At 45.4% G+C, this 27,661-nt stretch overlaps 1 protein-coding gene and 1 long non-coding RNA gene across 6 annotated transcripts in view; one reads left to right on the top strand and one right to left on the bottom strand.

Annotated features, from left to right (window-relative positions):
- Positions 1–27,661, top strand: part of PACSIN2 (protein kinase C and casein kinase substrate in neurons 2) — a 118,791-nt gene that overhangs the window by 47,087 nt on the left and 44,043 nt on the right. For 2 of the 4 annotated variants that reach the window (XM_014575789.3, XM_006127705.4), the window contains exon 2: positions 26,915–27,021. The exons of the other annotated variants lie outside the window; for them this stretch is intronic. In XM_014575789.3, the coding sequence (XP_014431275.1) occupies positions 26,956–27,021 (66 nt within the window). In that variant the 5' untranslated portion in view covers positions 26,915–26,955. The remainder of the gene's footprint in view (positions 1–26,914; positions 27,022–27,661) is intronic. 4 annotated transcript variants of the gene reach the window in all.
- LOC112546542 (uncharacterized) lies at positions 14,656–22,081 on the bottom strand. Of its 2 annotated transcripts, none has more exons than XR_012896140.1 (4): positions 21,948–22,081; positions 16,014–16,064; positions 15,246–15,401; positions 14,656–14,861 (listed from the first exon to the last, which is right to left on the bottom strand). It is a non-coding gene; the product is annotated as an uncharacterized LOC112546542 (long non-coding RNA). The 2 variants fall into 2 exon arrangements; XR_012896139.1 differs by lacking the exon at positions 21,948–22,081 and adding an exon at positions 17,804–17,904.

Below are 27,661 nucleotides of genomic sequence, written 5' to 3'. Positions count from 1 at the left end.
GGATGTCCAGTAGAAACTGTTTAAACTGGCGGTGATACAGGGCTTTAGAGCGAATAAAATTAATAGTCTTTAGCACCGGTTTCATAACATGATCATATTTGAGATGTTTAGCACAGAGAACTTGTTGATGAATGATACAATGGAGTTTAATAGCTTTGCCTCCTTCGATCACCTTGTTACAGATTAGGGTTGATAATCCACTTTGTTCACCAGCCATGGCAGGTGCCCCATCAGTAGTAATCCCAGTAATTTTGTTCCAAGGCAGTTTCATGTCATCTATGGCAGAACTAACAGAAACAAATAAATCTTTTCCTCTTGTTTGGTCCATAAGGCTCTGGAGGTCAAGTAGCTCTTCAGTCACATTCATTTCATCATCCACCCCTCTCATAAAAATCAGCAACTGAGCTGTGTCAGGTCCATGCTTTCATCACAGGCTATTGAAAAGAAGTCAAAATCCACTCCTTTGGATGTCAACTGTCTCTTAATATCTGATGAAATCTCTTCAATTCTCCGTGCTACAGTGTTACGAGCCAGGCAAATGTTGGCAAACTCTTGCTTCTTCTCGGGTCAGATATTCTCAACCATTTTCATAACGCATTCTTTGATAAAGTCACCCTCAGCAAAAGATTTGCAATTTTTAGCAATTAACGTTGCCACCTCATAGCTCACCCTTGTGGTATTTTCATTTGACTCACGGGCTCTTGTGAAAAATTGCTGTTGTGACATTAAAACAGCTTCAAGTTGCTTCAACTTTTCACTGCGGTCGCGCCCTGTTAGCTTGTCGTATGTGCTATGTCTCGACTGGTAGTGTCTCTTGACATTAAATTCCTTATAAACAGCCACAGTCTCTTGGCATATCAGACAAACACAGTGATTCCGTATTTCAGTGAAGAAATATTCCACTTTCCACCTGTCCTGGAAGCGGCGGCCCTCACTGTCAACTTTCCTTCTCTTATTTACAGTTGTCATTTTTGAAATTGACCAGAAGGGGAAGGGATCATGTGAGCGCAGTGCCAGAGGTTTTGGTCTAAGTGTGTTTGTCCGAGCACTAATACACTGCCCAACAAGAATTCTCTTGCCTTTGTGGCTGTGTGTGGTGAAGAGTCTAAGGAGGAGCTCGGGCGTGTTCGCAGCTCCACGTGCCCGAGCCCGCCAGGAAGCTGACAGCGCGCAGCGCCAATCACAGGTACTGAGACATTTCCTGATCTCTGCAGCTGCAGACCGGGAAAATGTCTCAGTACCTGTGATTAGCGCTGCGTGCTGTCAGCTTCCCGGCGGGTTCGGGTACGTGGAGCTGCAAACACACCCGAGCTCATCCTTAGTCCTGAGCGGCGCTCGGGGATTCGTTGGGGGCAATAAAAGATAGATATTGCCAAATTACCTGGGGGGCCGTATTAAACCGGAACACGGGCCGCAATTGGCCTGTGGGCCGGACTTTGGACATGCCTGGTCTAGACCATCCCTCATAGATGTCTGACTAACCTGCTCTTAAATATCTCCAGATATGGAGATTCCACAACCTCCCTAGGCAACTTATTCCAGTATTTAACCACCCTGACAGGAAGTTTTTCCTAATGTCCAACCTAAACCTCCCTTGTTGCAGTTTAAGCCCATTGCTTCTTGTCCTATCCTCAGAGGCAGGGGTGGCCTGAGGCAGGCTGTGGCACGCACGATTGGCACCCCCGCCTGCACAGCTGTTAATGGTGTGATGTCATCATGGGGCTACTTGTTGAAGGCGGCGCCCTAGGAGACAGCCTATACTCAAGGGCTGCCCCTGCTCAGAGGCTAAGGAGAACAATTTTTCTCCCTCTTCCTCGTGACCCCCTTTTAGATACCTGAAAACTGCTATCATGTTTTCCCTTAAACTTCTCCTCTCCAAACTAAACAAGCCCAGTTATTTCAGTCTTCCTCCATGTTCTCTAGATCTTTAATCATTCTTGTTGCTCTTCTCCAGTTTCTCCACATTTCTTGAAATGTGGTGCCCAGAACTGGACACAATACTCCAACTGAGGCCTAATCAGCACAGAGTAGAGTGGAAGAATGACTTCTCTTGTCTTGCTCACAACATACCTATGAATGCATCCCAGAATCATGTTTGCTGCCTTTTTTTCCCCCCCTTCCCAACAGCATCACACTGACTCATATTTAGCTTGTGGTCCACTATGATCTCTAGATCCCTCTCTGCAGTACTCGATCCTATACAGTCACTTCCCATTCTGTATGTGTGAGACTGATTTGTTCCTTCCCAAGTGGAATACTTTGCATTTGTCCTTATTAAACTTCATCCTATGTACCTCAGACTGTTTCTCCTGATCACTTTGAATGATGACCCTATCCTTCAAAGCAGTTGCAACCCCTCCCAGCTTCATATCATCTGCAAACTTAATAAGTGTACTCTCTATGCCGATACCTAAATCGTTGATGAAGATATTGAACAGAACCGGTCTCAAAACAGACCCCCGCGGAACCCCATTTGTTATGCCTTTCCAGCAGGATTGTGAACCTTTAATAACTACTCTGAGAACGGTTATCTAGCCAGTTATGCACCCACCTTATAGTAGCCCCATTTACAAAAAGTTGTATTTGCCTAGTTTGATAAGAATATCATGTGAGATTGTATCAAATGCCTTACTAAAGTCTAGGTATGCCATGTCCACCGCTTCTCCCTTATCCGCAAGACTCGTTATCGTATCAATAAAAGCTATCAGATCGGTTTGACATGATTTGTTCTTTACAAATCCATGCTGGCTGTTACCTATCACCTTATTATCTTCCAGGTGTCTGCAGATGAATTCCTTAATTACTTGCTCCATTATCTTTCCTGACACAGAAGTTAAACTGACTGGTCTGTAGTTTCCTGGGTTGTTCTTGCCCTGGTGACTTGCAGACATCTAACTTTTCTAAGTGATTTTTAACTTGTTCGTTTTTTTTTTATTTTATCTTCTAAATCTACCCCTTCCCGCTAGCGTTCACTGTTAGGCATTAGTCATTAAGCATCTCTGCCATTTCCAAGTTTCCTGTTACTGTTTCTTCCTCTTCACTGAGCACTGGGAATACCCTGCCCTTGGTCTTCCTCTTGCTTCTAATGTATTTAAAGAATGTCTTCTTGTTTCCCTGTATATCTGTAGCTAGTTTGAGCTCGTTTTGTGCCTTTGCCTTTCTAATCTTGCCCTGTATACCTGTATTGTTTGCTTATATTCATCCTTTGTAATTTGTCCTAGTTTCCACTGTTTATGACTCCTTTTGTATTTTTAGATCATGCAAGATCTCCTGGTTAAGCCAAGGCAGCCTTTTGCCATACTTTTTATCTTTCCTACACAGCGGAATTGCTTGTTTTGGGCCCTTAATAATGTCCCTTTGAAAAAGTGCCAACTCTCTTCAGTTGTTTTTCCCCTTAATCTTGCTTTCCTTGGGACTATACCTACCAGCTCTCTGAGCTTACCAAAATCTGCATTCCTGAAATTATTTGTCTCTATTTTGCTGTTCTCCCTTCTTCTACAATTCCTTAGAATCATGAACTCTGTGATTTGATGATCACTTCCACCAAGCTTGCCTTCCACTTTCAAATTCTGAACCAGTTCCTCCTCCTTTGTTGAAATCAAATCTAGAACAGCTTCTCCCCTAGTAGATTTTTCAACCTTCTGAAATAAAAAGTTGTCTTCAATGGAGATGTTTAGTCAGTGAAAATAATTGTATTAAAATGTACTGAATGTATTGATCTTCATAAAATAGATACTTAAAATGCTATAACATTGAAGTTCGTTAAGAAATATATGAGTATAAGAGCTTTGGAATAATAGAAGAGAAAGATCAGTGTTCTATAATGAAGTACTTTTGTGACTAATACTTATGGCTTTGATCTGTGGCAAAGCAGAGACAAATGGGTGAAGGAAGATATTTAAATATTTCGATAACTGTGATCTTGCACTATCAGATAACTTGGTTTGTGATGCTGTGGTGGGATCAGGCCTCCCATCAGGTAGTTGATGATTTTATATGCTTAGTTCACAAGTAGGCTTGGCAAAAATTAATTTTTGTTGTCTTTTTTACAATCTTAATGGATATTATCAATATTTATTTTTAAGCTTTTATGTTTATATTTTCTAAAAAAAATTGAGTTTAAGCATTTTTCCCCATTCTGACCTATTTAAATACTCACAGTTGCAGGAAGTTACAGGGGAGGTCAGACAATTTAATGACCATTGGCATTGAGATTAAAAGACCTTTTGAAAGCATTTTTCTTTGTGTATCTGTAAACTTTTATTTTGGTGGATGTATTTTTCGTTAGTTTGTGCACAGTGATGTGTACTGACACTTATTGATTAAAAGAATCTAATCCTTCCAAGACTATATGCTAGCAGAGGTTATTGGATTTTGATGTTGGATCAGATATCAAGGGAATGCTTAGTTTGACCAGTTGAGACTTCTATTGGACAACTTTCAACCAGCTGCTGTATAGCTTCTTGGAAGACTTCTGTGGTTGAAATAGTCCATGCACTCTTGCGAAGACTCTGGATACCACATCATAAAATCTCGAATGGGCTTTCCATTTATTTTTTAGAACATTTTAGATCACTATTTTCTTCTCTTGGAGTGTCTTTGCAATGAATGTTTGCAGTTTCAGCACAGTGGATCTTATTTTGACTTACAGCTCCTTTAAGCAGAAACCAGACTAGTCAGTCAAAGCAGGCTGTGATTGGCTACTGCCCTGAAGACCTGGCCAGAAAGCATGAATTTTTCTCCAGCAATTGTAGGGGAGGTCACACAGCTTTACCAGATCTGCTTAGAGCAACAAAAAAGCAAAACAACTAAAAAGGGATCCTTTTTTATTTTTGCAATTCAGCTAACTGGATCTAAGCATTACTGGTTTATTTAACTGTGAGGGCTCTACAGCAGGGTTCCTGGAAACAGCTTTTTGATGCTTAGGTAACTGACTCGATCAGTTTTCAGAGTGGAATGGATAGCTATCTCAGGCAGAAATACAACAGGAAGAATAGGGAGGCTGGCAGAAAAAGGTCCAAAATGCCCTTGCCTTGGGTCAGCCATGCCACACTTGCTGAGCTCACTGAAATCAAGTCATGCTGTGAATGGATTATATCCTGCCTTTTTCTAATTCTTCCATACTGCCAACCTTAGAGAAAAAGAGAGGGAGAACATAAAAGAACAAGACATACAAGAACAAGTGGTCAGTAAGGATCTTTCTAGCTTGCTGCTTATTTGTATTTTGCCTGCCTCTTTAACAAGGTGTCATTCTGCTCTTATGGAACTCTGCCGTGTTCGCTTAGGATTCCGTGAGACACAATGTCTGCTCCAGGTAAAGGGTTTCCCTACCTCTGCCTGGAGCTGGACCATAGGGAGCATATATAATGTTCAACAAGTCAATTAGGCATCTATAGCACATCAGTAAGTTTGATTCTCCAGGTCTTATTTTATTAGTTTATCTCTCTCTGCCCTACAAATAAGGGGGAACTGTGCATAGTCATTGTACAGTCAATGGTTAGGCTTTCAGAAGCTGATTTCTCTCACTTACCTCCTGTAAATCTGACCAACTGGAAAAGGAAAGAATAAGGCATCAGGGAAGGACCTTACAGATTCTGATAATAGGAGTCGCTGATCCACAGAGAAATTGCTAAGGTTCATTTTCTCAGTATAAGGGGAGAAGGAGGTGCAGGGACTTCCTTTTCTAGATCACGATCATACACAATTTTGGAGGGTAAAGTGTCTAATAGGGACAAGAGAGGCTCTAGGAAGTGTAAAGAGGCTTCTCATATCCATCTTGATGGGAGTAAGAGCAGCCTTTTTTAGACTTGACTATAATCCACAGAGGAGGAACCACAGTCAGTTTGTCATGGAAAAGTCAATCGAAACTATTTGAAAGAGTATTATGCAGGCTCATGTTCTACTCAGTAAGTTCCTGAAAAAGGAAACCTGGGAGAGAAGGGTGGTTAGTCCACCCTAGTTATTCTGTTTTATACTCCCAAAATCAATATAAACCTAATCTCAGGTTGATTATATGGCAAGTCTTTGTATTGCATTTATCTTAAAAATATCTAACCAGCCTTGGCTCTAGGTCTTGTGCTAGAGCAGTGGTTTCAACCTGTGGTCTGTAGATCACTAGGGGATCCGCAGACTGATTTCCAAAGGGGTTCACACTGGCATTTGTAATATTTTTGGGGTCCACAAATGAAAAAAATGGTTGAACCACTATGCTAGAGCCATGAATGAATGGTTATACTTGTTCCTGTTGTCCTCTGGACTAGGACCGTTCCTTGAGAGTGAATTCCTTAGTAGTAACGGTCATGGAAGATTGTCTCCTACCTCCAGCAATAAAAGCAATGAGCTATAGCTTTTAAAATCACATAGGCTCTGTCTGATGCTATGGGAAGCTGAATCTTAAGGCCAAGGAGGTACTGGCTACTGCTAAGCATTGAGGAGGCAGGCTCTTTTGGACTATAAATGGAGATGCCCTGAGAACCTTTAGATTTTATTTTAATCTTTATTTCTTTGAGAAATGGTTCGTGTACTTTGAAATAGGTGTGCGCTACACATGCACACCTCACTGAAAGCTTTCACCCTAGCGCAGGAGTGGGCAAAATCGTCTCAGCTGGCCAAATCCAGCCTGCTGAAGACTTTGATCCAGCCCCCGAGGCAGTTCCAGATCCCGCCCTGTAGCGCATTGCCTTGGAGCGGGAGAGGGACGCGAGTCCTTCTGTTTCTATTTAAAGGACTCGTGACTTCCCCAGGCCTTGCCTAGCAGCCACAGGGAAGGAGCAAGCCCTTTAAATAGAAGCAGTTAGAAGGGCTTGCAGCTTTGGCTCCCTAGCAATGTGCTAAAGGCACGATGAGCTGCGAGCCCTTTCAGATGTTTCTATTTAAAGGGCTCTTGTGTTCCCCATGACAGGTGCAGGGAAGGTGCCAGCCCTTTAAATAGAAGCACTTAAAAGGGCTCACAGCTCCCTGCACCTCTAGCGCATTGCTAGGGAGCCAGAGTTCAGCCCTTTGAACTGTTTCTATTTAAAGGGCTTTCCTATGGGGTGGCTGCAATGCCTGGCAATCACCAGCAGGCGCAAGCCCTTTAAACTGAAGCAATTGAAAAGAACTCACAGCTCTGCCCCACTGGCCCATTGCTTATGAGCTGCCCAGAGGTACGAGGCCTTTCAACTGTTTCTAGGCCAGGAGCTGCAAGCCTTGTTATATGGGAATGTAAGCCTCCATCCCAGACAACTCTGGGAGGAGACTAGCCTCTGGCACCCTCCCCTCAGTTCCAGGTCCCTTCCATTGGCCAGAAGTCAGGGGGGCGGGGACCCCAGGCCAAGCAAAGCTTCTGGTAGGGTAGCTCTCAACCTCACCCCTTCTGCCTGAGGCCCACCGCCCCTTCTGGAGTTATTGCCCATCCTTCCCCATTGGTGTCTCTTGGGTCAGCTGTGAAGTCCCCTGGAGTGGTACTTCCATGGCAGTGTATGCAAAGATGCTGCTGTCTCCCTGCCCTCTCAGTTCTTATGCCAGTGATGGTTGTTGGAACAGTTCCAGTCTCTTGCTTCGCAAGTGTCTCGCAATTAACCTACTTGTAGGCCCAGTTAGTTGGTGGTTTTAGTTATGGTAGAATAGCTAGCAGTTGTAGTTGTTTAGGGGTTTCCCCATCTTAATTTCCCTTACTGGGGTATGTTGTGCTCCCAAGGGTTTAAAGCCACACTGATTTGCCTCAAGTGTCTGTGTAAGGGCCATCAGATTGACAAGTGCCCTATTTGTTGTAGCTTCCATCCCTGAGTGAAGGAAGAGCAGCACTGACATGCTGCTTCCATCAGGAGGAGCTTGTGTCGGTGATCTTGCTATACTATGGGACAGCTCTGCACCAAAGAAACACCACCCACAGTCACTACTTCCAATCCCTGGTGCAACACAAGTAGCCAGAGGGGAGCTAGCTGCCTATCAAGTCACCACTCAGGGACTCAAGTGGGGTTTGCCTGGTGTCAGGGCACCCATAAGCTACGTAGCAGCTCTGGCTCTGCCATTAAGCTTAATCGTTGCGGTTTCTCTGTCTAAGGAACAATGTGGGGAAGACGTTGACCTCCCATCAACACCTGGTTCCACAGTCCCCGGCCTGATCAGGCACTAGGGACAAGGTGGACTGCCTGACGTGGGTACAATCTGGTAACCTGGTACTGTCCAAACTAATGTGTCCACTGTTCAAACTCAAAGCCACTCGTCCCCTCTCATACTTATCCTGGAAGGTGGCCTTTTTGGTTGTGATCACATCAGCCAGGAGGTCTCCATCAGGACTTCGAGCTTTGGGTACATGGTATTTTGTAAAGATAAAGTTTAGTTATTCTTACCAAATGTGGTTTCAGTTTCATGTGAACTAGACTGCATACTCCACTCTGGAAGTTTGATGTGTTTTTGTTTTTTTGTATTGGGAGCACAAAGCAGTTTCGTAAGTCACCATTGCTCTTTATTGTCATCTCCAAGAGAACGAAAGGACTTCCCATCTCCTGTCAGCACATCACCTATTAGATCACAGTCTGCATAATGATGTGCTATGACGTGGCAAAAGTTCTGCCCCCATTGCTGACTGCACGCTATGAGAGCACAGGCTTCTTTGTCAGTGTTTCTAACGCACTTCACCATAAAGGAGATGTGTAAGGCAGTGCCATGGTTGTCTATATACTTTCACATCCCATTATACCATCATACAATAGGCAAGTGATGACACTGCTTTCAGTAGGCCTGTCTTTCTTTTGGCTACGGGGTGCGCTCCAACCCCCTCCTCCAAGGAAACTGCTAGTGAGTTACATATTGTAATGAACATGAACTACAACTTAAAGAAAAAATGGTTATCTATCTCTTGTAATTGTTGTTCAAGATGTTTTCCTCATGTCCATTCCAAATCCCACTCACTTCCCTTCTGTCAGAGTATTCTGGCAAGAAGGAACTGAGAGGGTAGGTTGTGTGTGGGGGGGAGGGAGAAGGGGGGAGAGGAGAGAGGGAAGGTCAGCAGTGTCTTTTATATGCCAACATGGAGGTGCCACTCCCAGGGGGCTTCCCTGTTGACCTGACTGGTTCCGCTAGGGTAAAAGCTTTCTGATGATCATGCACATGGGACACTCAAACGTATTAAAATGGACATGAGCAACACATTTCTAAACAGTTATGAGCAGTAGGTAACCTTTATTTACGTAAGGATCGTGTATCTCAAAGAAATACTGAACTTACTGTGTGTCTTTGAACTTTTTAAATCACATTTAGAAGTACTGGAGGACTAATTAGTTGGTTGAATATACCAATTGATATGAAGACTAAGGCGCTAGTGTGGGAAAACACTCTTCAGATTTCTTGCCACTTCTCCCTTCCCTTATTTCGGAGAACACCTCACACAGTGTCCACCTGTAACTGTTTCCTTGAAATATGCAATGTGATTCATTATTACACCTGAAAAATTAATCTTAGGCCAAGAAATCCATCCTGGAGTATATTTTTGGATAAAATGTAACTTTCAGCAATGTCACTGATTATCCTCCTCTTCCTCCATGTAAGAACATGAAAATATGAAGACTGAAATATTGCCTCTGCTTCAGTCTGTAACTGCTTTCCCTGGAGGGGGAAAAGTCTTAAAGCTTGTGTATCCTGCCACTTTGCTTCACTGTAACTGTCTTGCGTAGCAAGTTACAGAACTGTAAAGCACCAATGTAAATAGGCTCCTAGTGCTGTTAGCTACACTCCTCATTGAGGTGGTTTTTCCTACAGTGCTAGGAGAGCTCCTTTTTCCCTTCTACCCGCCCCCAGCACTGGTGCCGCTACCAGACTGTCACGGCAGCACTTTAAACTTGGCAGCGTAGACACAGCCTTTGAGCTGTACCCATTCTCTCCCCAATGCCAAGCATTCCACAGACGTGAGGATTCAATCTGTTCATTAACGGATTCTTGCAGAAGTCATATGTTTAAAGATAGAGATCCTAAATTACACCAGAGCTGCCATTTACAATAGAGTTTTTTCTACCACTAGTTGAGCCAAAGAACACTTGTTTACACAATAGTATATGAACCACCCAGAGATCTCTCAAAGGTAGCCGGCATTACTGGTATGCTGCTTTACCTTTTTGGCCTCTCTTTAAGAGCATCTTCCAACGTGCTATCTAGTATTAACTTGTTTTCACTAGTGGATAACCAGTGTAGGTCTTGCAGAAGACATTGATAGGTGTATTTTCTGATGCAGTTTTGATTATTTTACAATGTAGGCAAAGTCCTGTTTTCCTGACCATATTAGGAATCTCACAGGGGATAGTTTGCTTCCACAATATTCTAAGCCTCTTTCCAGTCAGTACAGTACTCTACCTGAAAAAGATCCCACTTTTTGCTAGGTTCATGTTGCAGGTACTTATCTGGATGTCCTTGTGTTCCTGCTGCTTATTCTGTGTCTGCAGTATTTCTGGCAGTGTGTATGTTTGCACACCTTTGCCCTTCCACCAAAACAACACCTAGACCTCTGTTAAGTCTGCTGTAGAACCCTTTGACCCATGTAACTTGGATCTTGACTAGCCCTTACATGTGGCCTGTGTCTTTAGGTGTTTAATTCTATTTTTTTCATCTGTTTTAGTCCAAAAAGCAACTTAAGTGCTTCTTACATTTAATTTGAATAAAAGGTGACTATTACACTTTCCAGCCTTCATGAGATTACCAACATTTCATTGTTTTATCATTGTTTTCTTTGGTTCATTTGTACATATTTTAAAATCTAATTGGTGCACTCTTCTTAGAAAAGCCCACAAAACAGCCTTTATGCAACTTGTCATGGAATAAAACAGATTTGTCACTATCCATGAGTAAACAGTCACTGTGCAGTTGATATATTCAGAAGCTTGTGGCCATAGTTTACTGTGCTGTTACAACTCCAGTTGCATCTATCAGGGCTTTGATGTCTTGGCTGAGAGTAAAGGTCTCTTCATCAACATACTTCAGTGTGTTATTACATATTCAAAAGCTTCAAAGGGTAACAGAGTTAGTCTGTAGCAGGAAAAAATTTAAAAACAAATTGTCTAGTAGCACCTTAAAAGAGTAACAAAACATGGCAGGTGTGTCTATACTACAGGGTTTTTTGGAAAAAAGTGACCTTTTCTTGAGAGAACTTCCCCTGCGTCTAGACTACTGCTGTGTTCTTTCGAAAGTAAATCAAAAAGAGAGCATCCAGACTGCCTGGGTGCTCTTTCAAAAAAGCGGCTTGCTTTTTCGAAAGTACTGGTTGTAGTCTAGATGCTCTTTTTCGAAAGAGGCTTTTTCAAAAGAGGCTTGCAGTCTAGACGTAGCCGCAGCTGGTATCATGAGTTTTCATGGGCACAACCCACTTTTCAGATGGATCTGGACTTACAACACTCCTGTCAAGAATAAATATGGGAAGGGGGTGAAAGGAGGGGGAGAGAGAAAAATGATTACATGGTTCTTCTCTAAAAGTCCCTCTAATTTTCTTGAGCCCGCAGGATCCATCATCCCCATTCTCCTTTTGTCCCATTGCCAAGGGATATGCAGAAGGTCACAGTATGTTGAAATCAGAGAGGGTTGGTGTAGTAAATGTCAGCTTTAGGGAACAATACCATTCTAGACTAATGAAAGAACAGACCTCCAGTGTATCAGTAGGCACAGGTTTAGAACTATTTGATGATAGCTCCAGTCCTGGCTAGCAAAGATGTACTGGTGATGTCTTCTAACATTTCAGCACTGGCTTTTATCAATGAGGAAGAAGGTACCAGATCCTCAACCTTGTCTCTGTTCCTACCGTAAAAGAAAGAGGAAGCATCTTCAGTTTTCTAAAGCACTACATGCAAAATGAGAATAAACATCATAGCAAGTATTTAAGAAAGTAAATGATAAATCCAGGAGAGACAAGTGTACAGCCCTTCTCAAGTAGTCTGGCCTTCAGTTGATCTATTTGTTTCCAAACCCCAGCAAAGAAATTCAGGTCTTATTCAGATGGCATGATTGTAGCGATATTCTTTTCTAGCTAAAAATGTGCGTCTGTCGTTTATTGCCCACGCTGTTCTCCAAGATGGAAGTGTGCACACACGAAAGTAAGTTGAGTGGCCCCACATTGTTCTGGTTCTCATGGTCAATTTACTGATAGCTACCCTCAGTTATGTCTCCTCTACAAGTATTTGCTCCCAAAGACAAATTTCTGTATCCAAACCCAGAAAAAAATGTGGATACGTAAGTGTCAATTAAAACACTATTTAGATTGTAACACGTTTGGCTTTAAAATAATAATCTGCAAATAATAAATATAATAAAATATAATACTTAAAATATTCAGGGCATCTTTGAGGGTCATATCTATCTAGATGGATTCAGTTAATGCAAGGGCAGAACAATTTTTTAAAAGAGCTCTTGCAGTAAAATCTTAAAATTGTACTAATCCCTTAGACCAGGGGTTCCCAATCTTTTTCGGTCCCCCTACCCCCTTGGCTTTTAGTAAACCTTCCCATGCCCCCTATTCAATATGAAAGGAAATAAATTCTAGACTCTAGAATCAACAACTTTTTTCACTAACACTACTACTTTTAGAATATTTCAGTTAGGATAATCCAGTTATTTACCAGATATTCCCCGTACTTCCTTGGCAAGCTTCTCGTACCCCCTGGGGGTATGTGTACCCCAGGTTGGGAACCCCTGCCTTAGACTCTAAAATCCAAATTTAATCATTTCCAGCTCACTAGAGAGGATTGTCCTCATGCAGACATGTTTTCTTCAGTGCTATACATTTCAAATCCATACCGATTAAGGACCTCCTCTTGGAAGCTAGCTCTTGTATCCAGTGCTCTAAGCATCTTGTAAAATTCATGGTCAGAAGTGTCATGGATTTGCTATCCTTAAAGGTTGCCATACTGGGTGCAGTTACTTCAGGAACGAACATTTATTGAAACTAAGATCTTATTGAGGAAAGACAACATTGCAGTGCTTAATTTTTGTCCAGACTGAGCTCTGGCATCTATAGGCTTGGCAGGTTGTAGGCCTAGGACATCTGGAGTTTGAGTCAGTTACGAAGTTTACAAAAAAAAATTACTTCGGCCCTGGTACCTAATTATGTGAGCCCTTACATCTTTCATTATAAACTAAGCACTGGATTACTGCATTTCTCATGAGGCATAGTTCTAAATCATTATTCCCAAAATTAACTTGGTTACAAGAAATTGTTTTATGCCCATGTGGACGAAACACCTTAAAGACCTCCAGGCACAAATGACATGTCGGAGTGCTAAAAATTAACATTGAGTGCAGTAATCCAATTCAGGAATTCTATAGCTGTGATCTCTAAACCTCAGATAATAAATTTAATAACATCTAGCAAGGCTTGAATTAGTAGATGACTGAATTGTTATATTTCAGAAACTGTAAAAGGTAGAAGCCAATTTGCTCCCCGCCCTCCAAATATGCATGCTCATTTATTCAGAGCCATAGTACCCTCCTGTCCTGAAGGAGCATATCCAGCATACAGAAAAGTAGGGTGACCACCAGGTAACATTAAGAGCTTCACTAAGGGGTGTGTGTGTGTGTGTGTGTGTGTGTGTGTGTGTGTGTGTGTGTGTGTTTTAATAAATTAATTGCATTGTCTCCCTTAGTTTCTGCCTTTGGAGACAGGGATTTGCATACTATGATCACCCCTTGTTTTAAATAGATGCATCTCTCACTTATTTTCTATCTTATTCATTTATTTTCTTTCTCTGTTGACACTGCTATTGGATATCCCATTGTAATGGAACAATAGATTTTTCTGAGCAAAGAATGGTAAATTAAGGCCCATTTTCTTAAGAATTTCCTTCCTTCTAGCGCAGTGGGTCGGCAGCCTTTTCAAACCAAAGAGCCAAACTACATCAAAATTCAGAACAAGTTGACAACAAAAAGCCATATAAGAATGTCAATTTGCATGAATGAAAATATGCAACTTACTATTATTGATAATTGACATAATGATTAATAATAGCAGAAATGAAATCCAGCTTTATGTGTGCATTCAGGTTATCTTCTGTCACTCTTATGGCAGGGGACTGGTGATGTGAGGGTGCAGGAGTCTGGGTTGGGATGTATGAAGGGCTTAGGACAGGGGACTTGGGTGTATGATGGCCTCAGGGCACAAAGCTATGGTATGTGGGGTTGCAGGAGTGTTATGGCAGAGGACTGGGAGTGTGGGGGTGCATGAGTTTGGGAATGTGGAGATGTAAGGGACTCAGGGCAGGGGGTTCAGGTATATGATGGGTTCAGGGTTGGTTTGAGGGGGGTGCAGGAGTGTTATGATGCTGTGGCCAGATGGGGGCTGGGCCAATTGGAGTCTTATTCGCCAGGCTTCATTTTTAAATAGAATAAAATATTATGTCCAACACAAAAGGTTTCAACATTGTCTTTAGGGTTGGGGGCCACTGACCCACAAAAAAAATCAGTTGGGGACCACACAAGTGGGGGGGGATGACTACATCCAGAATCCCCTAACCCTCTCTTATTGGCCCCCCAACTGAAATACCTCACTCCCCTGGTGCTCCAGCTCCATGGTAGGGGAAGGGGCAGGGAGGATTTAGGTTTAGGGCCTCAGGCCAGATTATGGATGCGATTGGGTAATTGATTGGACCACTTGCATTCTCCCTCACCCCTTGCTGCCTCTATCAGAGGTGGCGGGGGTGGGGGGGGGAGTGGGAGGCAGTGTTGTGGGGAAACTGGCTTTTAAATCAGTTCTCCCTAGCACTGTCTCCCTAGCATTAGTCACAGGGCTGTGCATATGCCGTAAGCACCTCAAGGTGTTAGCGCCTTACTGGATCATGTCCACAGTTGTGCCACCCATCAGTTCCTTCTCTAGCGTCCCTGGCTGCAGATCCACGTCAGTGTTTTGCCTGGTTTGAGAAGATAAAATAGCAATTCTTCTAGTTAGTAGTTAGTTTCTTTAGTAGTTGGATAGTTAGTTTCTTCATCGAGTAGTGTCCCTATGGTTGCTGCACTGAAGGTGTTAGGCTCGTCCCTGTGCTGCAAGTTAGAGATTTTTCATTAGCAGTAGCCCAGCCAGACTGCTTATGTGAGCTCGCTATCTCGCGCCATTCACGCTCCTTTGTGGCGCGCAGTTTGGCCCTGCCAATTCCTCCTAACCGTCCACAGCCGCAGATGGACTCTGGATGAGTATTCGTCTGCCACTACCACGCTGAGAGTGGCTAATTATGTGGCTCTCCTTGCCAACTACGACTTCAACTATACTGAGTTGGTCGCTCTACTAGAATACTTACCTGATGCCAAGAGGCAGATGCTGAAAGCGGTTGTCCAGGAAGGCTATACAGCAGCTCATACAGCGCTATAGATCACCCTCGACATTGCAGACTACGGCCATCTCGGTGGTCATGCTGTGCGCCTCCTGGCTCCACCTCGCATTGGTCCCAAAAGACCTACAATAAAAGGTAGAGGACTTACCTTTTGACAAGCAGTTGCTTTTTGCCCAAAATACTGATTAAATATTCCACCTGGGCAAAGACTCTTGCACCACATTGAGAATGCTGAGAATGTACACGCCACCGTACAGATGCAGGAGATACAATAAGCAGAGATGGTTCTCTTATGCCGCGCCCCGCTTTAGGCCATATGACCAACCTAGACAGAGACAACGTCCACAGAAGTGTCACCAGCAGCCCAACAAAGCGTCCAATCAATAAGACGCCGGGCAGCAGGTTTGACATGTCAATTGAAGGACTGCGTGCCATCCCCCTTACAGAGATTCCGCACAACACAGGCGGTTTATTCCATCACTGGTTGAGGCCATATTACCCACCCTGGTTCGCTATAACCACCGACCGTTGGGCGTGAGAGATCCTCACATCGGGCTTAACCATCCTTTTCACTCCTCTGCCCCCTCCTGCCCCTCCTTCCCCGTCCCTTTTCAGGGATCCCTCTCCCGAACCTCTTCTGCACCAAGATGTTTCATGCCTCCTTACAGTCGGGGTAGTGGAGAGGGTACCAGATCAATTCCAAAGGAAAGTACTCTATTCCCAGTACTTCCTCACCCGAATGGAGGCTGGAGGCCTATCCTGGACCTGCGCTGGCTCAACCACCACCTTCGAAAACACAAATTCAAAATGGTCATGTTAGCCTCAGTCATTCCAGCTCTAGACAAAGGGGATTGGTTCATGTCCCTCATTTTATAGGATGCGTACTTTCGCATAATGATACACCCAGCCCACAGGAGGTTCCTCTGTTTCGTAGTGGGCATGGAACACTAGCAATACAGAGTGCTACTGTTTGGTTTCTCGGCAGCACAGAGTATTTTCCAAGACCCTAGCAGTCGTTGCTGCCTACCTTTGACATCTTGGCATCACGATCTTCCCCTATCTGGATGACTGTCTATTGAAGGCCCCCACCTTAGATGAGGCTACGTTGGTGGTCAACACAACCAGGGCAGCATTTGAAACCCTGGGGCTAATTATCAACCTGGCAAAATCTTCCCTAACACTGTCCCAATCTCTGGAATTCATCGGGGCGAGGCTGGATTCGATAACTGTAAGAGCATACTTACCCCTAGACAGGTTTCATACCATCCAAGATCTGGTACATACCATAGTGGTCGCTCCCAAGACCCCCATATTTACCTGCCTACAGTTGCTGGGACACATGGCTGCTATTACTTATGTTTTGTCTCATGCAAGGCTCCATTTACTGTGCCTTCAGCATTGGGTACTTACTATATATGTGCCAGGGATCCAGAGCATGCGCAAGGCAGTTGCTGTTCCCAGATATGTTAGGGACTCATTAGTGTGGTGGTGCATCCCCAAGAATGTTATCGGGCGTTCCATTCCAAGGCCCAAAACCAGCTGCACAACTCACCACAAATGCATCCTTACTTGGTTGGGGGGCCCACTTACGGAACTATCATGCTCAAGGTCTGTGGGCACCTCAGGAGTGTCTGCAGCGCATAAACTTTCTTGAATTGTGGGTGGTGTTCAATGCTTGCAAACACTTTCTACACATCATACGAGTTACCACAGTACAGATCCTCACCGACAACATATGCACCGTTTATTACATCAACTGGCAGGATGGTTCTCAATCCCTCTGCACCAAATCCATCCACTTACGGAATTGGGCTGTCTGACATGGGATCACCCTTACTGCGGCGTACCTCCCCGGTAAGAACAACACTATTGCCGATGTCCTCAGCAGGTGTTTTCCCCCACAAAACAAGTGGGAACTGCTCAACGACATGGCCTGCAACCTCTTTGAGCACTGGGGATACTCCAATATAGACCTATTCGCCACCCAGTACAACAAAAAGGGTATGTCTAGATTACATGGCTCCGTCGATGGAGCCATGTAAACTAGTTTGCCCGACATAGTCAATGAAGTGGGGATTTAAATAATCCTCGCTTCATTAAAATAAAAATGGCTGCCACGTTGTGCCAACAGTCAGCTGATCCGGCACAGCATGGCAGTCTAGATGCGGATCGGTTGATAAGGGAAGCCTTTGTTGACCGCTCTCTTATGCTTCGTGAAAATGGTAATTTTCCAGTCTGGGAAGAAAGTTTTGTCTTGCACCTCTCCAAAGAGACCGAAGTTGCTAAATGTGTGTGTCATGCACCTTTCCAAACCATCCTATGCTGATGTTGGTGAAATGTCTCTTGTGATCTACCAGCACCTGCCATTGAGAAGTACTCCTTGCAGTTTATGTACTCGTCCCACCACAGTTAGAGAACCCCAGCCACTATGACCTTTGCATTTTCCAGAGTCACTACCCTTTGCAGCAGAAGTGTATTGATTGTCTTGGCTACTTGGATCACAGCAGCCTCCACTGTAGACTTACTTTCTTTGAATTGATTCCCATCTGACGTTGCAAGTTTCCACAGGGCTTTTGCCACTTGCTTCTCAACTGTCAAAGTGGGTCTCTTTCTGGTATTGCTGTGCTTCAGGGTGGGGGGAAATAATTAAAGTTTAGTAAAAGTGGCCTTAATACGCAAAAAATTTTTTTGCAGACACTGCTAATTGTTCCTCTTTGAGTAGTGTCCCTGTGCTCCACTATAGGTGTTGGACTCGTACCAGCGCCGCAGTCTGGAGAGTTTTTCCCAGCAATAGCCCCCGGTGGACCGCGCATGCGCAGAAGACTCCATGCACTGTTCGTGCTTTTTCTGTCACGCGGTCCGATGCGCCAGTTCTTCCACAACCGTCCACGGCTGCAGACAGAGTTGGAACAAGCTCCTGCTCCGCTCTGAGGAGAAATTAGTTACTCGTTTGTCCCAGTTAGTCCCCTTCCTCATAGCTATAGTTCGTTAAAGTTACTGTTAGTTCTTAGTTTTTAAACTAAGTTTGGTTCCTGTTCACCATTACCGTTATCCGCGGGCACGTTAGGACTCACCCGATGGACAACCTTCACCATGCCCGGCTCTCCGGGCTTCAAAAAATGCGCCTCATGTGGCGAAGGTATGCCGGCATCGGATTGCCACTCCCGATGCATACGCTGCTTGGGGGAAGGCCACATTCCCCAAAAGTGCGGCCACTGTTCGAAGCTGACCGCCAGGGCCAGGTGTGACAGGGAGATGTGCCTGAAAATGTTGCTTTTCAACAAGGCACTTCAGCTGCCACCGGCGGGACAACAGGTGGGCTACCCGATGCCTCGTAAGGCCCACCAGACTAAAAGCTCCACTCCATCACGGAGTGTAACCGCAGGTGACGCGCCGAGCATGTCCAGACTCGCTTCAAGGCATGGCGTGGCAAAACCTGTTAAGGCCCAAAGTACATCAGTGCCTAGCCTGGTGCCTTCGTCGATGTCAGCGCCGGTGTCCCGCCCAGCACCATGCCCCGAGTTGGCGCCAGCAGCAGCATCGAGAGTTCATGCGGCATCGCCACCTGCAGTGGCACTGCTGGTGGCACTGAGACCGGAGCCGGTGCTGAGAATGGCATCAAGCGTCGCCCCTGCCTTACCAACAGCACTGAGGGCAGAGATGACACTGAGGGTAGCATGGAGAAAGCTGGCACAGGACTCTGCTCCGCGTGGCTCTGTACCGAGCACTGTGCGTGACAAGCCGACACCAAGAGTCTCTTGGGGTGACTTGGCACTGCAGCTACATTCGGCACCATCCGTGGAACCGGCACAGCTTGCACCATTAGAAGTGAGCCTGGCACCGCCTTCACTGGCCTCATTGACTAGATCATCATCCCTGGGACAAGAACAATCCGAGTCTGGATCGGTCATCTCAGTCTCCGGTAGTCCTGCCCCCGTGCCTCCATCACCTACGACAATTCCTATCAAAGCCCAGAGGAAAACCAGGCATATGCGTACACCTTCGCCCAGTCCAGAGAGGGCAGTGTTTTCGCCTAAGCCTTCGACCTCACCACAACGTGACAGATGAGATTGACAGACACCGATCGCCCTCAAGGCGTTATTGGAGGTTCCCAAGACAATCTATTAAGTCTCCCTGTTATCACTGCTATTATTCCAGATCCCTGTCTCACTGTTCATTCTGGTCACGTTCACCGATCTCCCTGGCTCGTTTGCACCACTGCCGTTATAGGAGTGCGAGCTCATACTTTCCTGGACACTCATACCATAGACATCACCACTACACTTGTGATGCCTCTTTTTATTGGGATCGCCCACGCTGCTCCACATGGTTGCCACATTTATCATCATACAGTCCCCGGTCTCACTCGCCACAGTTGCCGACTCAGGTCATTCTCCCTCCTGCTCAAGTGCCTCCGACACCCATAGGCAGTGCCCCATTAGATTCTACCCACCATGGCGGCGATGCCCACTCTCTGCCTGCTGAACAACAACAGTTGGACTCTCCAACCAATTTATCATCGTCTTCGCCAGATGATCCGGTGTTCAATGACGATTCTTCTCCAATAGATGATAAACAATTTCTTAGAACTTTTTAGGAGGGTGGCCCACTTGCAGAATTTGCATACCTCAGAAGCGCCTCAAAAGCAGCATGCTCTTCTGAGAACTCTTCGGCATTCTAGCGGGGCAAAATTGACTCTCCCTTTCGACAAGGCAATTTTGGAGATATCCAACAATATATAGCAGATGCCAGCTTCTGTACCACCAACGAACAAGCGCACCGACAAGAAATACTTTGACGCCAAGGACGTAGAATTCCTTTTTACATATCCCCTGCCCAATTCCATCATTGTCGAGGCTGCCCAACAGAAGTCTAGATCTTCACAAAGCAAGACCACAGCTCCTGACAAGGAAGCTAAACGACTAGACCTCCTTGGAAGGTACTGCCACCCTAAGGATGGCCAACTATCCTGTCCGACTTGTGAACCATGATTTCAACAACTACTCCAAGTTGGTGCCACTCATGGAGCATTTACCCGACTCCAAAAAGCAGCTCCTTAGGGCGGTAGTGCAAGAGGGTTATAAAACAGCCCTCATTGCACTCCAAATCTCACTAGACATCGCTGATGCTACGTCTAGAACCACTGCAACATCAGTGGTCATGTGGCGTGCCTCATAGCTTCACTTGGCCGCTGTGCCCAAAGATCTCCAGCCTAAAGTGGAGGACCTGCCTTTTGACCGGCGTTCCCTATTCGCACAGAACACCGACCAGTTATTCCATTCTGGAAAGGACTCCTGAACAACCCTGAGAATACTTCGGATGTACACGCCGCCCTTCAGGCGTAAGAGTCGACCCCTACAACGAGCAGAGGCCCTTTTTCATATGCCATGTTGCGCTTCAGGCCTTATGATCAGCAGAGGCAAAGGCAACGCCCTCAGAGATGGAGCCAGCAACCTACTAAGGCGTTGAATCAGCAACAGTCTCGGCAGCAAGTTTGACATGTCAGTCTAGGGACTGTGCGCTATTCCCCTTTGAGAGGCTCCCAGCAAAGTAACCAAGCCGTTCCACCACCAATTGAGGCCTTACCATCCCCATTGGTTCACTATAACTACCAACCGATGGGTCAGAGAGATCATGACCTCCGGCCTCACCATTCCGTTTTCCACCCTGCCCCCTCCCACTCCTCCTTCTCTGTCCCTTTTCAGGGGCCCCTCTCAAGAGCCTGTGTGTAGCCGGCCAGAGTAAGTCTCAGGTCCGACACTGGACTCTCAAGGTACAAAATACACCACACAGGTATCTGCCAAACACAAGTAGTTTATTTCCTGACCGTTAACAGCTGTGCCCCATAACTGGAAGACCAACATAACAAAGAAGTGGCATATCTTACGTCCCTTCCTGCAAGCCTGGAACCCCGGGTAGGCTGCAGACGAAGTGGGAAGTTGTCTCAGCTTCTGAGGTGCCGGTACCCAAAGCCCATCGGTGAGGTCCGATTTGCTAGGCTCTGAGGCAGTCTTAAATACAATTTTCCTGCCTTGTTTGGCAGTTTGGAAATTTCTAGGGTTTACTCATTATGTGCTGACGTAGGGCTTAGCTGTTAGTTATCGATCTGGTTCTGATCTAGTTCTACTTGTTCTCTGGCCCTGTGATCAGTACAGTAGGGTAAACAGAATTGTTTATGCGTTCTTGCCCTTGTCTCATACTTGTTCCTGCTATACTGGCAACAATATAGGCTAGGACTGTAACAGAGTTTAAAGAGAAGCTAGATAATTTCATGGAGGTTAGGTCCATAAAAGGCTATTAGCCAGGGGATAGAAATGGTGTCCCTGGCCTCTGTTTGTCAGAGGCTGGAGAAGGATGGCAGGAGACAAATCGCTTGATCATGGTCTTCGGTCTACCCTCTCTGGGGCACCTGGTGCTGGCCACTATCAGCAGACAGGCTACTGGGCTAGATGGACCTTTGGTCTGACCCAGTACCGCCGTTCTGATGTTCTTATGTTTAATGCTTATCTTAAGTGGCGTATGTTGCCAAATACTTCCTTCTGGCTCATCAGATATAGGGAAAAGGGGGAAAGGAATGCAGGCCTCACCACCCCTAAACTAACACATACAAAGTTCTTCTGCAATTGACCACTACACCCTGCTACGACAGGAGGTTGTGTGTCTACTTACCATTGGAGCGGTGGAAACAGTTCCATACAAGTTCAGAGGCAGAGGCTTCTATTCACGGTACTTCCTCATGCGAAAGAAGTCCGGCGGGTGGAGGCCTATCCTCGATCTTTGTGGTCTAAACCATCATCTAAGAAAACAATTTCAAGATAGTTACTCTAGCCTCTATCATTCCAGCACTGAACGAAAGGGACTGGTTCGCATCCCTCGATCTCCAGGGCGCGTATTTCCACGTGCCTGTTCACCCAGCCCACAGGAGGTTCCTGTGTTTTACCTTAGACAATGGCCACTATCAGTACGTGGTGCTCCCCTTTGGACTGTCGGCATTGCCAAGAGTTTTCTCCAAGACTCCAGTGGTTGACGCTGCTCACCTTCGGCCATTCGGGCATCGCGATTTTTTCCTTACCTTGACGACTGTTTGCTGAAGGCTCCCACAGCACGCGAGGCACAAGCTGCGGTCGATACCACCAGAGACCCGTTAGAGGTTCTGGGCCTCATCATCAACGTGCCAAAGCCTTCCCTGATTCTGTCCCAGTCCCTGGAGTTCATTGAGTGAGGCTGGACTCCAGGACTGCTACCGCATACCTACCTCTTGACAGATCCCACATCATACGGGACTTAACAAATACCTTGCTCACGGCTCCAAGGCTTTCCATACTCATGTGTCTGAAGCTGTTGAGGCACATGGCGGCAGCAACGTACATAGTTCCACATGCACAACTTCATATGTGATGACTTCAGCATTTGCTTCTCGTAATCTATATGCTAGGTACCGATGATACTCGCAGATGTGTGGTAGTCCCCAGTTGTGTCAGGGACTCCCTAGCTTGGTGGCGCGACCCAAGCAATACATTGGCAGGTGTCCCCTTTCACGCTCAGACCCAGTCTCTTCAGATCACCACGGATGCATCTCTATTTGCCTGGGGGGCGCATATGAACTACCTTCAGGTTCAGGGACTATGGTCCCATCACGAATCCCTCTTCCACATAAACTTTCTGGAGTTACGGGCAGTCTTCAATACCTGCAGACATTTCCTTCACAACGTGCACAGTACTACGGTATAAATTCGTACTGACAACATCTGCACAATTTACTATATCAACCGGCAGGGTGGTGCCAGATCTAGATCCCTATGTGCAGAGTCCATACACCTTTGGAATTGGGCAATCCAACGCCAAAGTACACTCATGGCCACATATCTTCCGGGCAAGAGCAGTACCATCGCCAGTGCGTTGAGCAGAACCTTCCATTTGCAGCACGAATGGGAGCTGCTCAACGGAGTAGTCTGGGGCTATCCAGACATGGACCTTTTTGCAACTCGATGCAACAAAAAGTGCCGCCTTTATTGTTCGAGGATGGGCATAGGCAGCAACTCGCAGGGAGATACCTTCCTCCTCGACTGGGGAGCACGACACCTGCTATACACCTTTTCACCCATCCCGTTGATATCACGGGTGATAGCGAAGATTCTTGCAGATGCCACAACAGTGATATTGATAGCACCCTTTTGGCCCCGACAAACTTGGCTGCCTCAACTCATGCGAATGTCCTTATCCCAACCTTGGCGGCTACCACTGTTGCGGATCTTCCCTTTTATAGTTCAGGGGTCGGCAACCTTTCAGAAGTGCCATACCAAGATTTAACTTATTCATAAATCTGTCTGCTGGGGGGAGGAGATGGGAGGCAAGGGCAGGCTGGGTACGGTGATGGTATTTTCTGAACCAATTGCAGCTAGGGAGAATGATTTAATTTAAATTATGAAACTGATTAAGTGTTTTAACTTTCTCATATTAGTTTATCAAACTTCATTTTAAATAAAGTAAAATATTATGTCCAACACAAAAGGTTTCCATGGTTTTTTTTCTTTATGGCAGGGATTGGGAACCTTTTTTGGGTCGGGATCACTGACCCACAGAAAAATCAGTTGGAGCCCACACAAGCGAGAAACAAAAAACTGCAGAAACCCCCAGCCCTCACTAATGTGGCCTCCAGCTGAGACACCTCACTCCTCTAATGCCCCAGCTCCACGGGGTGAGAAGAAGGCAAGGGGGGCACTGAGGCTCAGAGCTTCCCATAGACCAGATTTACTTTTCTGGGGTTCTGGAGTTAGTGAATTCTATTGGCCCCCTTAGACTCTGGGGTAGGGACAAAAATGAGGGGTACAGTGTGCAAGACAGGGTTGCCAGCAAGTAGGATAGAGATAGGTGCAGGATCTGGGACAGGGGTGGGGTGCACAAGGGAGAGATGTTGCGAGGTCTGGGTGGGAGGTAGGGTACAGAAGCAGGCTAGGAGTAGGGTGCCTGGTTAGGTGAAGGAAGCAGGAACAAGGGGGGGATGCAGTGTATGGCCAGGTAAGAGGGTGCAGCAGCAACAGTGGATGCAGGAGCAGGGTTGGAGTGTCTGGCCGGGAGGGTGCAGGAACAAGGGAGGGTAACAGAACAAGCTGGGGATGCCGGGTCTTGGTGGGAGAAGGGGAGTGAAGGGGTTGGAGTGTGTGAGGGTCTAGGCACGAAGGGGGATCTTGTAGCAACAGTTGTGGCCCCACTGCCCTGGGCTACCACGAAGGGAGGCCCCGCTGCCACTGCTAGGGCCCAAGTGGTCCAGGGCCCACCCCAGAGGCCTCACTGCTGTGGCCACATGGTCTGGGGCTGGCCCCAGAGCCCTGCTGCTGCTGCAACCACATAGTCCAGGGCTTGTTCTGAAGGTCCTGCTGCCACTCCAATGTGACTCTGGGCTGTCCCTGGACTGCATGGCTGCGGCAGAAGTGTCTCTGGTCCCGGCCAAGGCATGGCTGAGGAGCCTCGGCCCAGCGCTGCCTCCTTCCACCACAGCCTAACCTGCTACAGGGAGGAGGGAGTTCTCTCCAGTGGCTGTGTGGGGGAAGAGGGGTGGGGCTGAGCTCCCGCATGTCTGCAATAGGTTGCTGACCCCTGCCGTAGCATAACATGCAAGGTGCTTGCAATGCAGTAGTTTGAAGTTGAATGGGGTCCATTCTTGTGCTTCTATAGCGGCAGCATGGATAACTAGGATAGAAAGGGTGCAGAAGGTTGTTTGCTGTTGCTTTCAAGCAGGGGCAAGGAGGAAGAGGGAGGAAATCAGTGCATTATGGAGGGCTGCTGATGTACCCAGAAGCACCTGCTGCAATGTTTTTGTCCCATCAGGCTGGTTACCCTAGTAAGCATCACCAGTAATGGTTAACAGTGCCCGTTGGCTGCTCCAGCCCCATTGAACCCCAGGAAGCAGCAGTGGTCCTCAGAAGTGTCAGTGACTCTGCTAGCCATCAGTTAACCACTTGTATTTAATTAGTTAACTGGTTAAGAATTAAACAGGATTTTACATCCCTGCGGCAGGAACTGTGGGATACTACCCATGATGCATCACTGTTAAAGTTGAAGGTAGACACACTACGGGGGGTTACACTCTGTCAACTTTATATGCCCAATGAGCACATACACCTTTGACTTTATAAACTCAGATGTTAAATCAACTGTAACGAATTCCACCTGATCTGGTAGTGCAGCTATACCTTTAGATTCCCTTGCGGTAAAACAGCTTCAAATAAAGGAGAGGGCTGATGTGAGGGGGCACCTGAAGACCATGTTGTCCAGAGGGACAGTGTAGAGCTAATGGAATTTCCTTGGTTTCTGATAAGTCTGGCTGGAACAAAGTTATGCATTAAGTAGTCAGAACATGTGAGCTTGTTTGCTCTCTGAATGGAAATATTGTAGTCTGTGTTTGATTGCCAGGCTTTTGGAGAGAGGCAGCTGTTCGAAATAGATGCAACTTGAGACAAAACAGTGGTTTTTAGCATCTTTTGTAGGAACCCCAAATCTCTATATATGGTTTGTTTCTACTGCTATTTAGGGAAACTGCACTAATGTATATTTTACAAATATCAGATTTTATTTTGTCATAGATTTTTACGCCAAATGGGAAACTGACACTGGGCAAATTTCTGCTATTGCTTGGCATAAAGGCAACATCGCCATGAAAAGCTGTGCCCATGAATTTGCAGGAGATTAGAGTTTTGCCCCAATCAAAAACAACTTATTTGTATTACCAGGTGCATTAGATCTGACCTGTCCATTAAAATTGAGAATTTTCAGTTTTGGTAAAACTAAAAATAGCGTGCATTACCTTACCTATGTAGCTGTATTATAAAGCTGTATAGAAACTGAAAATTCCCGGTAAGGATCAGTGGGCTCGAATAAGAAAATGGCTAAAGGGGTGGAGGTGGGAGGATCATTTATTTCAATCTTGAAAGTGAACTCATTTAGTAAATATTGTACTCGTGATTAAGACCAGTGATTTTAAATAGCCATGATTGAAATCAGTCCAACCTGACTCTTAGAATTGTCTGCCAGACTTTAGAACAGTGCTTCTTAAAAAGGATAAAGTTTGATGGTTGTCAAAATAGAAGCAGTGCAGTTCAGAATTCTGCATATCTTATGTAAAACTACTACCCTGAGGAAGGTAGTTTAATTTTCATTGGCAGCTTTGTTGGTATTATGATCTTCTGATTTTTTTAGCGCTTGTGTTTTTAAGAGAACCCCTAACAAAGTAGGTGAGAATTTCCACTAAATGATGACCCCCAGACAAAAAATCTAGATTTTTTTTTTCTTGTCTCCAAGTTAGCAACTTTCCTGTATGTAATATGTAAAAGCAACTCAGGATTTATTTTTGTGAACTATGGGAAACATCCAGTGAAAAATTGCCTTTTTAGGCAAAATAGTTGTATCTCGTATCAAGCAAAAATAAATATCATATTCTGACAGAGATCTACAAAAGTGTAGAAAACATTACCAGCTGGGAATTCTGAGTTGGGATGGACTGCATACAACAGCAGTTCAGATGAGATGCATATATTTGTTTTTGATGCAATTATTACAATAAGTAATTTGCTTTCTATAGAATTTTTTTTAAAAAACTTGTTGGTATGCTCCCTAACTGAGCTTTGTTTGTCATTAAGAATTTAATAGGAGAACTATAGTCTTGCCTCAACATGAGAAGATGGACTTGATGATCTCCTTGTGGTCCCTTCCAGCTATACAGTTTGATTTCAGTGAATATTCAGAGGTAATCAGCTTTCCCAGACCAAACTGATATTACTGTCAGTGTCCTCCTTTTCTAGGATTTGTTCAGCACTTCTTAATTTTTGAGAAATGTTAAATATTAGTGGTCAACAAGCTGCCCATTACCAGAAGAGTATAAAAGCAAGATTAGCCAATTAATCTAAATTTAACATCCCTAATCTAATAGTTGATGCAATTTGCATCGACTATTCAATTAGTCAATGAGGGTGCCTTTGCTTTGAAGTATAGCAACAGCGTCGGGGCTGTTGCTACACTTCAAAAGTGAAAGCACTGCGAGGGGGAGCACAGGGCCTGCAGGGAACTCAAGCAGTCCCCCACTGGTCCTGTGCTCCCTGTGGTGTTTCAAAGTGTCAGGGCATGGAGCCCGGGGTCAGTGGGGGAGTCTCCAGCTGACTGCAGGCTCCATGCTTTGAAACACCCCTTCTTTTTTTCCCCTCCCCTCCACCCCCTTGCTGCTGCTTTCTGATAGAGGCAGCAAGAGGGGGAAGCAACTAATTGACTAGTGCGTTGACTGTCTGATAAGCATTTGCTTATCAGATAGTCAACTAGTTGTTCGCATCCCTAAGCCAGACAGCCATATTTGTTGTTTGTCTATTCCGTTTGTTATATTTGATGCTCTGAAA

This window comes from Pelodiscus sinensis, chromosome 1, assembly GCF_049634645.1.
Source record: "Pelodiscus sinensis isolate JC-2024 chromosome 1, ASM4963464v1, whole genome shotgun sequence".
NCBI classification, from domain to species: Eukaryota; Metazoa; Chordata; order Testudines; family Trionychidae; genus Pelodiscus; species Pelodiscus sinensis.
This window is presented reverse-complemented; position numbering and strand designations above follow the sequence as displayed.